This window comes from Rhinopithecus roxellana, chromosome 8, assembly GCF_007565055.1.
Source record: "Rhinopithecus roxellana isolate Shanxi Qingling chromosome 8, ASM756505v1, whole genome shotgun sequence".
In the NCBI taxonomy this organism is placed as follows: Eukaryota; Metazoa; Chordata; class Mammalia; order Primates; family Cercopithecidae; genus Rhinopithecus; species Rhinopithecus roxellana.
This window is the reverse complement of record NC_044556.1, coordinates 19,308,900-19,320,586: the sequence shown is the minus strand read 5'-3', so window position 1 is coordinate 19,320,586 and position 11,687 is coordinate 19,308,900. Positions and strand designations below refer to the sequence as shown.

The 11,687-nt window shown below is 44.6% G+C and overlaps 1 protein-coding gene across 1 annotated transcript in view; it reads left to right on the top strand.

Moving 5' to 3' along the window:
* The first annotated feature begins 5,192 nt into the window (after positions 1-5,192).
* The window catches only part of LOC104680668 (zinc finger protein 506), a 30,923-nt gene continuing 24,428 nt past the window's right edge, over positions 5,193-11,687 (top strand). The window contains exon 1 of the mRNA XM_030934959.1: positions 5,193-5,395. Coding sequence (XP_030790819.1) covers positions 5,393-5,395 — 3 coding nt within the window. The 5' untranslated portion in view covers positions 5,193-5,392. The remainder of the gene's footprint in view (positions 5,396-11,687) is intronic.

The window sequence follows — 11,687 nt, the reverse complement described above, 5'->3', positions numbered from 1 at the left end:
TAAACATTTATAGAAATCAGACTACTACTTCTGCAGAACAACATCTTACTGGTAAAAAGAACAGTCCACATGAAGGAAAACTGATTTGGTGGAAAGACAACAAAAATAAGACATGGGAAACAGGGAAGGTGATAACCTGGGGAAGAGGTTTTGCTTGTGTTTCACCAGGAGAATATCAGCTTCCTGTTTGGATACCCACTAGACATTTAAAGTTCTACAATGGCCAGGCGCAGTGGCTCAAGCCTGTAATCCCAGCACTTTGGGAGGCCGAGACGGGCGGATCACGAGGTCAGGAGATCGAGACCATCCTGGCTAACACGGTGAAACCCCGTCTCTACTAAAAAATACAAAAAACTAGCCGGGCACGGTGGCGGGCACCTGTAGTCCCAGCTACTCGGGAGACTGAGGCAGGAGAATGGCGTAAACCCGGGAGGCGGAGCTTGCAGTGAGCTGAGATCTGGCCACTGCACTCCAGGCTGGGCGACAGAGCGAGACTCCATCTCAAAAAAAAAAATAAAATAAAATAAAGTTCTACAATGAACCCATCAGAGATGCAAAGAAAAGCGCCTCCACGGAGACGGAAACACCGCAATCGAGCACCATTGACTCGCATGATGAGTCAAGTGGTGATATCAGAAAAACAGATAAAGTCACCACGCACCAAGAAGGCGGAGCTGCCGACCTGGGCACAGTTAAAGAAGCTGACACTGTTAGCTAGAAAAAGCCTAGCTAGCACAAAGGTGACACAAACCTCAGAAAAAATGCTGTTTGCAGCTTTAATGGTTGTATCAATAGTGGTAAGTCTCCCCATGCCTGCAGGAGCAGCTGCAGCTAATTATACCTACTGGGCCTATGTGCCTTTCCTGCCCTTAATTCGGGCAGTCACATGGATGGATAATCCTATTGAAGTATATGTTAATAATAGTGTGTGGGTACCTGGTCCCACAGATGATCGTTGCCCTGCCGAACCAGAGGAAGAAGGAATGATGATAAATATTTCCATTGGGTATCGTTATCCTCCTATATGTCTAGGGAAAGCACCAGGATGTTTAATGCCTGCTATCCAAAATTGGTTGGTAGAAGTACCTACTCTCAATCCCATCAGTATATTTACTTATCACATGGTAAGCAGAATGTCACTCAAACCACAGATAAACTATTTACAAGACTTCTCTTATCAAAGATCATTAAAATTTAGGCCAAAAGGGAAACCCTGCCCCAAGGAGATTTCCAAAGAATCAAAAGATTTAGTTTGGGAAGAATGTGTGGCCAATAGTGCCATGATTTTACAAAACAATACATTTGGAACTGTTATAGATTGGGCACCTCGAGGTCAATTCTACCACGATTGCACAGGACAAACTCAATTCTGTCCCAGTGCACTAGTGAGTCCAACTGTTGATAGTGACTTAACAGAAAATTTAGACAAACATAAGCACAAAATATTACAGTCTTTCTACCCTTGGATATGGGGAGAAAAGGGAATCTCTACTCCAAGACCAAAAATAATAAGTCCGGTTTTTGGTCCTGAACATCCAGAATTATGGAGGCTTACTGTAGCTTCATACCACCTTAGAATTTGGTCTGGGAACCAAACTATAGGAACAAGAGATTATAGGCCATTTTACTCTATCAACCTAAATTCCAGTCTAACAGTTCCTTTACAAAGTTGTGTAAAACCCCCTTATATGTTAGTCATAGGAAATATAGTTATTAAACCAGACTCCCAAACTATAACTTGTGAAAATTGCAGATTGTTTACTTGCATTGATTCGACTTTTGATTGGCAGCACCGTATTCTGCTAGTGAGAGCAAGAGAAGGCATGTGGATCCCTGTGTCCATGGATCGACCATGGGAGGCCTCGCCATCCATTCATATTTTGACTGAAGTATTAAAAGGCATTTTAAATAGATCCAAAAGATTCATTTTTACTTTAATTGCAGTGATTATGGGATTAATTGCAGTCACATCTACAGCCACTGTGGCAGGAGTCGCATTGCACTCTTCTGTTCAGACAGTAAGCTTTGCTGACAATTGGCAAAAGAATTCCACAAGGTTGTGGAATTCACAATCTGATATCAATCAAAAATTGGCAAATCAAATTAATGACCTTAGACAAACTGTCATTTAGATGGGAAATAGGCTCATGAGCTTGGAACATCGTTTCCAGTTACAGTGTAACTGGAATACTTCAGATTTTTGTATTACACCCCAAATTTATAATGAGTCTAAACATCACTGGGACATGGTTAGATGCCATTTACAGGGAAGAGAAGATAATCTCACTTTAGACATTTCTAAATTAAAACAACAAATTTTTAAAGCCTCTCAGAGTCACTTAAATGTTGTGCCTAGAGCTGAGGCGTTAGATCAAGTGGCAAAAAATCTTTATGGATTAAACCCCACGACTTGGATTAAGTCTATTGGAAACTCTACTGCAATAAATTTTGGAATTTTGTGTCTCTGTTTAATCAGTTTGTTTTTAGTGTGCCGGACCAGTCGAAGAATCCTGCGCCAAAATCGAGAGAATGAACAAGCCTTCATCGCCATGGCACATTTATATAGAGGGAAAGGGAGGGAGAATGTTGGGAAGTCAGGGACCTTGAACAGAGGGACTGGCTGAAGCCACAGCAGAAAAACATAAAATATGAAGATTTCATGGACATTTTATTAGTTCTCCAAAATTTATACTTTTGTAATTTCCTATATCTTTACTTTCATCTCTTAATCCCATCATCTTCTTTGTAAGCTGAGGAGGATATATGTCACCTCAGGACCCTGTGATGATTGCCTTAACTGCACAAATTGTTTGTAAAGCACGTGTGTTTGAACAATACGAAAACTGGGCATCTTGTAAAAAGAACAGAATAACAGCGGTGTTCAGGAAACAAGGGAGGTAACCTTGAACTGGCCGCCGGTGAGCCGGACGGAACAGAGCCATATCTTTTCTCCTTTTGCACACAAATAGGAGAGATATCGCTGAATTCTTTTTCTCAGCAAGGAATATCCCTGAGAAAGAGAATGCGCTCTGAGGGTAGGCCTATAAACGACCCCCTTGGAGGTGTGCCGCCTTTTACGGTTGAAGCCGAAGGGATGAAATAAGCCCCAGCCTCCTGTAGTGCTCCCAGGCTTATTAGGATGAGGAAATTCCCACCTAATAAATTTTGGTCAGTCAGGTTGTCTACTCTCAAATCCTATTTCCTGATAAAATGTTATCAATGACTATGCGTGCCCAAAATTTCGTTGGCAATTTTAATTTTAATTTTAACACCATCCTGTGAACTCACCCTGCCTCCACTTGCTTTGTGATATTCTTTTACCTTGTGAAGTATGTAATCTCGGTGTTGTGATGACAATGGTGGTTTTGTTGAAAAGAAAAGGGGGAAATGTGGGGAAAAGAAAGACAGATCAGCCTGTTACTGTGTCTATATAGAAGGAAGTAGACATAAGAGACTCCATTAATTCTGTATTTGAGATGCTGTTAATCTGTGACCCTACCCCCAACCTTGTCCTTGCAAGAGACATGTGCTGTGGTGACTTAAGGTTAAAAGGATTTTGGGCGGTGCAGAATGTGCTTTGTTAAACAAGTGCCTAAAGGCTGCTTATGGTTAAAGGTCATCACCATTCTCTTAAATCTCAAGAAAGAGAAAAAGAAAAACATTTGTCTCCTGCCCCTCCCTGAGCAATGGAACATCTCCGGGTAAAACCCTTTGTGTGCTTTGTTTACTGAGTAAGGAGAAAACCGCCTTTAGGAATAAGGTGGGGCTTGCTGGAGCAATACTGCTAAAAGGTTTATGGAGATGTTCGCATATGCATCTCAAGGCACAGCATTTTCCTTTAAACTTAGTCATGTTACACGGATTTTTTGTTCATATGTCTTACTGCTGATTTCCTCCCTACAATGATCCTATTGTCCAGCCACTCCCTTATCTTTTTGATGGTAAAGATAATTATCAATAAATACTAAGGGAACTCAGAGGCCGGTGCCGGTGTGGGTCCTCTGTAAGCACAGCACCGGTCCCCTAGGCCCCGCTTTTCTTTACTTTGTCTCTGTATCTTATTCCTTTTCTCAAGTCTCTCGTTCCACCTAACGAGAAGCACCCACAGGTGTGGAGGGGCAGGCCACCCCTTCACTGAGGAGTGGAAAAATACTGAATATCAGAGGTCAGAAAAGTCAGGAAACTCCCCTTAATGCTAAAACAACAAGGTTATCTGGAAAGTCCCTAGCAGGGCAAGCGGCCCTTTGTGCTTTGGTCAAAGGGCGGGAACCAATGAACAACTGACTAATGTTTAACTTTAAATGTCAGCCAATTGTAAACCTACAACTGTAAAAATCCCCAGTGACTCTGTAACTTGCTGTAACTCGTTTGTATCTGACTATAAAAGACGGCTGAACACCGAGCTCGGGGTCTCTCCCTAGGATCTGACACCTGGCTGGAGGGAACCGAGTTCGAACTCAAAATAAAGCGATCCCTGCCGCTTGGCTTTGTCTCTGGACTCTGGTGGTTGCTTTTGGGTCATCGCGGGTCTAGGCATTACAATACACTGTTACCAAAGTAAAGGTTGATTTTCTCTTGAACAAAAATTTTATGTATTATTAATATGGCAGCAGAATACTTCTGTTCACCTTTTGAACACATTCAAAAAGAGAGAGAGTAAAAAAAGAGAGAATTTTCCCATGCTCTGGGGTGGGTCTGGCTCAGCTCAGGGAGGAAGTCCTGTTTGAAAAGGCTGCAGCTGGCCGGGCGCGGCAGCTCACGCTTGTAATCCGAGCACTTTGGGAGGCCGAGGCAGGCGGATAACTTGAGGACAGGAGTTTGAGAACAGCCTGGCTCATATGGTGAAACCCGGTCTCTATTAAAACTAGAAAAAAAATTAGCCGGGCACGGTAGGGGGCGCCTGTAATCTCAGATATGCGGGAGGCTAAGGGAGGAGTATTCGCTCAACCCAGGAGGTGGAGGTTGCATTGAGTCAAGATCACGCCATTGCAATCCAGCCTGGGCAACAAGCGTGAAACTCTGTCTCAAAAAAATAAATAAATAAAAGAAAAAAAAGAAAAGGCTGCAGGCTTACACTGTCACTCTTCACTCAGTCCAGCATCTCATCACGTCTTCTGTCACTTAGGACCTGAGGGGGCGGGGCCTTAAGCATTATCCAATCAGGGACGCTGGGCTGCAAATCCTCCAGTCAGGTACGCAGCTGGAGCCAACAGGAAGGCTTCCGGCTTCTGGCCTTGGCGTGCCCATTGTCTCTGGCTGCCCTCAGAGCTCCCGGTGTTGTTTTCACTGCTCTGTGGCGTCTGCTCCTAGAGGCCCAGCCTCGGTGGCCCTGTGACCTGCAGGTATTGGGAGAGCCACAGCTAAGACGCTGGGACCCCCTGAAAGCCTAGAAATGGTGAGTGCGGGTTCGACATCCCGAGAGACGGGGAGGGGCTGGTTGGAACTGGGGAGGAAGAATTTAGGCCTCCCGGCAGTTAGCTCAGCAGTCTGCGCTCCAAGTTCTCGTTGCCCAGTTCCGCCTGAGCCATAAGATGGCGGCTGCGTTGACAGCGGGGCCCCGGGACGTCCTGTCTTTTCCTTTAGTGACTGTGCCCTGGGCTGGAGCCCTCTCCGGGCAGCTCTGCACCCACGGTCTTTCCCAGATTGTTTAGGGACCACGGGAGGGTCGTCAGGGGAGAATCCTGACTCGGGGTACGGGTTCATGAATGGGAAGAGCTTTGGTTCGTGGGGTTCACAGTTTCTCTTTTCTCCTATTAAAAATTTATGGGACCGGGAGTGGTGGGTCACGCCAGTGATCCCAGCACGTTGGGAGGCCGAGGCGGGCGGATCAGTTGAGGTAAGGAGTTCAAGACAAGCATGGCCAAAATGGGGAAACCCCAGGTCTAGTAAAAATAAAAAAACTAGCTGGGTGTGATGGCAAACGCCTGTAGTCCCAGCTACTTTGGAGGCAGAGGTGAGAAAATCGATTGAACCCAGGAGGCGGAGGTTGCCATGAGCTGAGATCGCGCCACTGCACTCCAGCCTGGGCGACAGAGCTAGATTCTGCCAAAAAAAAAAAAAAAAAAAAAAAAAAGAGCGGGGAGTCATCGCAAAAATATCAAATAATTTAATCAAAGAGTGATTCAAGAATTGTAGAGCACCTAGCTACAGTTTGTGGTTTGTGGTCCATGGGAGGGGCTTGAAGGAAAGACATAAGGTGCATGATGAAGAAAACCAAATTCAATAATTGGTTAGGTATACTTACGTAGTTTTTATTTTTTTATTTTTATTATTATTATTATTTTTTTTTTTTTTTTGAGTCTCACTCTGTCGCCCAGGTTTGAGTGCAGTCGCTTGATCTCAGCTTACTGCAAGCTCCGCCTCCTGGGTTCACGCCATTCTCCTGCCTCAGCCTCCCAAGTAGCTGGGACTACAGGCGCCTGCCGCCGCCAGGCTAATTTTTTGTATTTTTAGTTGAGACGTGTTTCACCGTGTTAGCCAGGATGGTCTCGCTCTCCTACCTCGTGATCCACCCGCCTCGGCCTCCCAAAGTGCAGGGATTACAGGTGTGAGCCACCGCGCCCAGGCTAGTTAGGTAGTTTTTAAATTTGCACAATCGAGGTGGAAATTTCTCGGTTATGTAATCAGAGTTTAATTGGCAGTTTATAGTTGCTTAAGCCTGAATTTTTTTTCCCCTAATGTAGTAATTTACCAAAAAATGCACTTGAGTTTTTATTTTTTTTCTTAGAAGTAGGAATCTGGGTACAAGAGGTTCCTCATTCTAATTGCCTAATTATTTTCACACCCCACAAGGGACTGATTTTCCCTGGCATTTTTCACGTGTCCCAAGCAGGGCCTCAAGTGTACCTCATGTTCCTCAATTAATCTTTTTTTTTTTTTTTTTTTTGAGACGGAGTCTTGCTCTGTCGCCATGCTGGAGTGCAGTGGGGCGATGTCACTGCAATGTCTGCCTCTTGGGTTCAAGCGATTCTCCTGCCCCAGCCTCCTGAGTAGCTGGGAGTATAGGCACGTGCCACCACGCCCAGATAATTTTTGTAATTTTAGAAGAGATAGGGTTTCACCTTGTTTGTCAGGATGGTCTCTGTCTCTTGACCTCGTGATCTGCCTGTCTCAGCCTCCCAAAGTGCTGGGATTACAGGCGTGAGCCACCGAGCCTGGCCAATAGTCATTTTTTAAAAAGCATTGCATAACGCTATTGAAAATATGTTTTTTGTTTGTAAATATTTCCCATGAGAAGAAAGCAAAGAATAATCCCCTGATGCTGTATTATAAAAACTCTCTGTGCCTCTTTGTCTTATTTTTCCAGAGAACTTACCGAATGTTTTTGGGTCAAGATTACCCTCTGGAAACTTAATAGGATGATGTGTCCTCAGCCAACCTTCAGTGGTCCTGGGTTTTAGTACTTTCTGGGGATAAACCAAGATACCTACCATCTTGGTTAGAGTCTGTTAGAGTGTCTAGTGAATATTAGCTCTTGGGTCATTTTATGCCATGGGACCACCTGAAGTATGGAGTGTAGCCTCTGAAGGGAGCAGGTGGCAGCCTTGGGGTTGAAAGACAGATCCTGGTGCACTTTTTTTTCTTTTTGAAAAGCTAACCCCTTGCGACATGAAGATTATCTTCACTCAACCTAGCTTCCATTTCTTGGAGACAACATTGCTGGTCAGCCAATCAGATGCTGGTATTGAGGGGAAAACAAATTCTGCCCCCTGGATTCTCTTGCATGGGCAGCAGAAAAGTAGTGAAAAATTTGTGAAAAAACACTTCAAAAGACAAAAAAACTGACCCCAGTGAGATGGCGTAAAAACTTAAGAAAGTAAAATGCACGTGGGGCACTCACTGGGGCATAGCGCAGTGTCTCCTGGGAGGGTAGTTATTGAGCATGTAACTGAACAGGGTGGGGTGGGTGATAGGTTCTGTACCTTGAAAAGATTTGTTCACTTATTTTAACCTGAGGTGTTTTTGTTGTTGTTTTTGTTTTGAAACAGTCTCTGTGGCACAGGCTGGAATGCAGTGGCTCCATCTCAGCTCACTGCAACCTCTGGCTCCTGGGTTCAAGTGATCCTCATGCCTCGGCCTCCCGAGTAGCTAGGACTACAGGTGCCCACCACTGCGCCCGTCTAGTTTTTGTGTTTTTAGTAGAGATGGACCGGCCGATTTCAAACTTCTGATCTTAAGCAATCCACCTACTTTGGCTTCCCAAAGTGCTGGGATTACTGGCGTGAGCCCCTGCACCCAGCTGCATCAATTTTTTAACTGCAATTTGCATTTTATTAGTAGGGCTTGAAAGGTAAGAAAATATTTACAAAGGACATAAAAGAGATGAGTTTCAAAAAATTAGTATTTAATCATATATTTGTTAATAATTCTCATTTATCTTTTTCTTTCCCAGAGTGAGTTTAGGAATTTTCTCAGATGTGTTTTTTATAGCTGAGTGATTTCAAACAGAATTCTAAGCCGTAGCTTTGAGAATGTTAGCTACCAAGGGAAAAAAGTAGGGAAAATCTCTCTTCTATTTTGGCTGTAGACAATGAAAATGTTTCCACAGGAAAATCTGGTGGATAATTGATGAGTTATATAGATTCGTCAAAACATCAGTACCTCCTTTTGCTGGGTAAATTTGTGACAGTGAATATCTCAGTTCTATATCCTGTTGTCTTGATTTCTGAGTTTAATGCTAAATTATATGTGATGAAACGTGGTACCTTCTAGAAGTGTTCCCATATGATGAATTTTTTAATACATTATTTTTAATATAATAAAATATAAATAGGCTGGGTGCGGTGGCTCACGCCTGTAATCCCAGCACTTTGGGAGGCCGAGAGGGGCGGATCACGAGGTCAGGAGATCAAGACCATCCTGGCTGACACGGTGAAACCCAGTCTCCACTAAAAAATACAAAAAACTAGCCGGGTGCGGTGGCGGGCGCCTGTAGTCCCAGCTACTCGGGAGGCTGAGGCAGGAGAATGGTGTAAACCCGGGAGGTGGAGCTTGCAGTGAGCCGAGATCCAACCACTGCACTCCAGCCTGGGCAACAGAGCAAGACTCTGTCTCAAAAATAAATAAATAAATAAAATATAAATAATAATATATTGTTGAAAGAAGTAGATATATTTGCTTTTCTTATGGAGGTATAAAATGCAAGCACCTTAGCCAGGTGTAGTGGCTCATGCCTGTAATCCCAGCACTTTGGGAGGCCCAGGGGGGTTGATCACTTGAGGTCAGGAGCTCAAGACCCGCCTGCTCAACATGGTGAAACCCCATCTCTACTAAAAATGCAAAAATTAACCAGGTATGGTGGCATATGCCTGTAATCCCAGCTACTCAGGAGGCTGAGGCAGGAGAATTGCTTTAACCCAGGAAATGGAGATTGTGGTGAGCCAACATCACGCCATTGTACTACAGCCTGGGCAACAGGAACAAAACTCCATCTCAAAAAAACCACCAAGAAAAACAAAAATTTAGCCGGGTGTGGTGGTAGGCACCTGTAATTCCAGCGACTCGGGAAGCTGAGGGAGGAGAATTGCTTGAACCTGGGAGGCAGCGGTTGCAATGACCCAGGATAGCGCCACTGTACTCCAGCCTAGGCGACAGAGTGAGAATCCGGCTCGGAAAAAAAAAAAAAAAAAAAAAGCAAAGAAAAGAAATATTTCATTATGACCACTGAAAACAAATTCAGCTGATTTTTTTAATGAGAAAAAAACGTACAGAGTGTGTGTCTGGCTGTGTGACAGGTAAGAAAAGAGAGCACCATAAACTGTTCCTGGAGCACACAAAGGATGGAGAATTTTATTAATCACAAATATTTTCCAGTATTATCTATGTGTTTCATCTTTCCCCATCTCTTTTCTTTGTTTTTTTTTTTTTTTTTTTTTTTTTTTTTGAGAAGGAGTCTCACTCTGTCACCCAGGCTGGAGTGCAGTGGCCAGATCTCAGCTCACTGCAAACTCCGCCTCCCGGGTTTACGCCATTCTCCTGCCTCAGCCTCCCGAGTAGCTGGGACTACAGGCGCCCGCCACCTCGCCCGGCTAGTTTTTTGTATTTTTTTAGTAGAGACGGGGTTTCACCGTGTTAGCCAGGATGGTCTCGATCTCCTGACCTCGTGATCCGCCCGCCTCGGCCTTCCAAAGTGCTGGGATTACAGGCTTGAGCCACCGCACCCGGCCTCTTTTCTTTGTTCTGTGCATTTCTTCCATTTGGCTTTTCCATGGCTGCATCTTATATATTAAACCAGTAAAGATAACTACAGTGTTTTGATGAGTTCTGTGAGTAGCTTGCTCTACCGAATTATTGAACTTCAGGGAGGTTATGGGAGTCCCCACGTTTTACACAGTAGCTCAGAAGCATAGATGGGCCCTTGGGGTTTGTGACTGGCATCTGCCATGAGGACAATGTTGTGGGACGGAGCCCTGAATCAGGGTCTGTGCTGACTGTGGGTGGTGTCAGAATTCAAATGTGAGACAATAAGTTAGTGTTGGAGAATTGTTTGATGTTCAGCAAACTCTACAGATGTGGTGCCAGAAAAAAAGATATAACGGAGGCCTGACCTGGAATAAAACGTTGGGAGATTGGGAATGGGAGGCTATGCTTTGTTGTATGCAGGCTGTCACACTGCTCATTGTCCTGTGATTCCAGGTCTTCTCTCAGGGTGACAGATGATTGAAAATGTAGCGGAAAGTAGCTCTGATGACAGACTCCCTTTTCCCACAGCTGCCACCACAGGATTCCCACCCACTCACAAACACACACACTAGACATTGACGTGTCCGCACCCCTGCCAAGACTCGGCACTACCCTCAGGAACCTCACAATGGCATTTTTGATCCTAGTGTTTCTTGCCAAGAATCCGCAAGTCTCTACAAGTCTCCTAGCATATTCGCACTCACACTGAATCTGCAGCAGCAACCTGTTTTCTCCACTATCCTAGCATTTTGGACCAGCTGTTCATAATCTCACCTGCCTGCATGCACACAGAAATCAGAGTACAGCCCCGCTGGGACCACTGTCTGTACCAAAAATCAGTCCTTTCACCTACATTGCACTCTCTCCCACCCACGGATTTTTTTTTTCTTTTAGCTTTTATTTTTGGTTTGGGGTACACATGTGCGTTTGTTACACAACTAAGATTATGTCATGGGGATTTGGCATGCAGATTATTTTGTCACTGAGATACTACCCATAGTACCAAACAGGTCTGTTTTCTGATCCTCTTAGTCCTCTCACCCTCCACCCTCAACTAGGCCTCAGTGTCTGTTGTTCTCTTTGTGTTCATGTGTTGTTGTTATTTAGCTCTTATAAATAATAACATGCATTTGGTTTTCTTTTTTTTTTTGAGACAGAGTCTCGCTCTGTGGCCCGGGCTGGAGTGCAGTGGCCCGATCTCAGCTCACTGCAAGCTCCGCCTCCCAGGTTCACGCCATTCTCCTGCCTCAGCCTCCCAAGTAGCTGGGACTACAGGCGCCCACCACCTCTAGTTTTTTGTATATTTTAGTAGAGACTGGGTTTCACCATGTTAGCCAAGATGGTCTCGATCTCCTGACCTCGTGATCCGCCCGTCTCGGCCTCCCAAAGTGCTGGGATTACAGGCTTGAGCCACCACGCCCGGCCAATAACATGCATTTGGTTTTCTATTTCTGCATTATTATTATTATTTTGAGACGGAGTTTTGCTCTTGTTGCCCAGGCTGG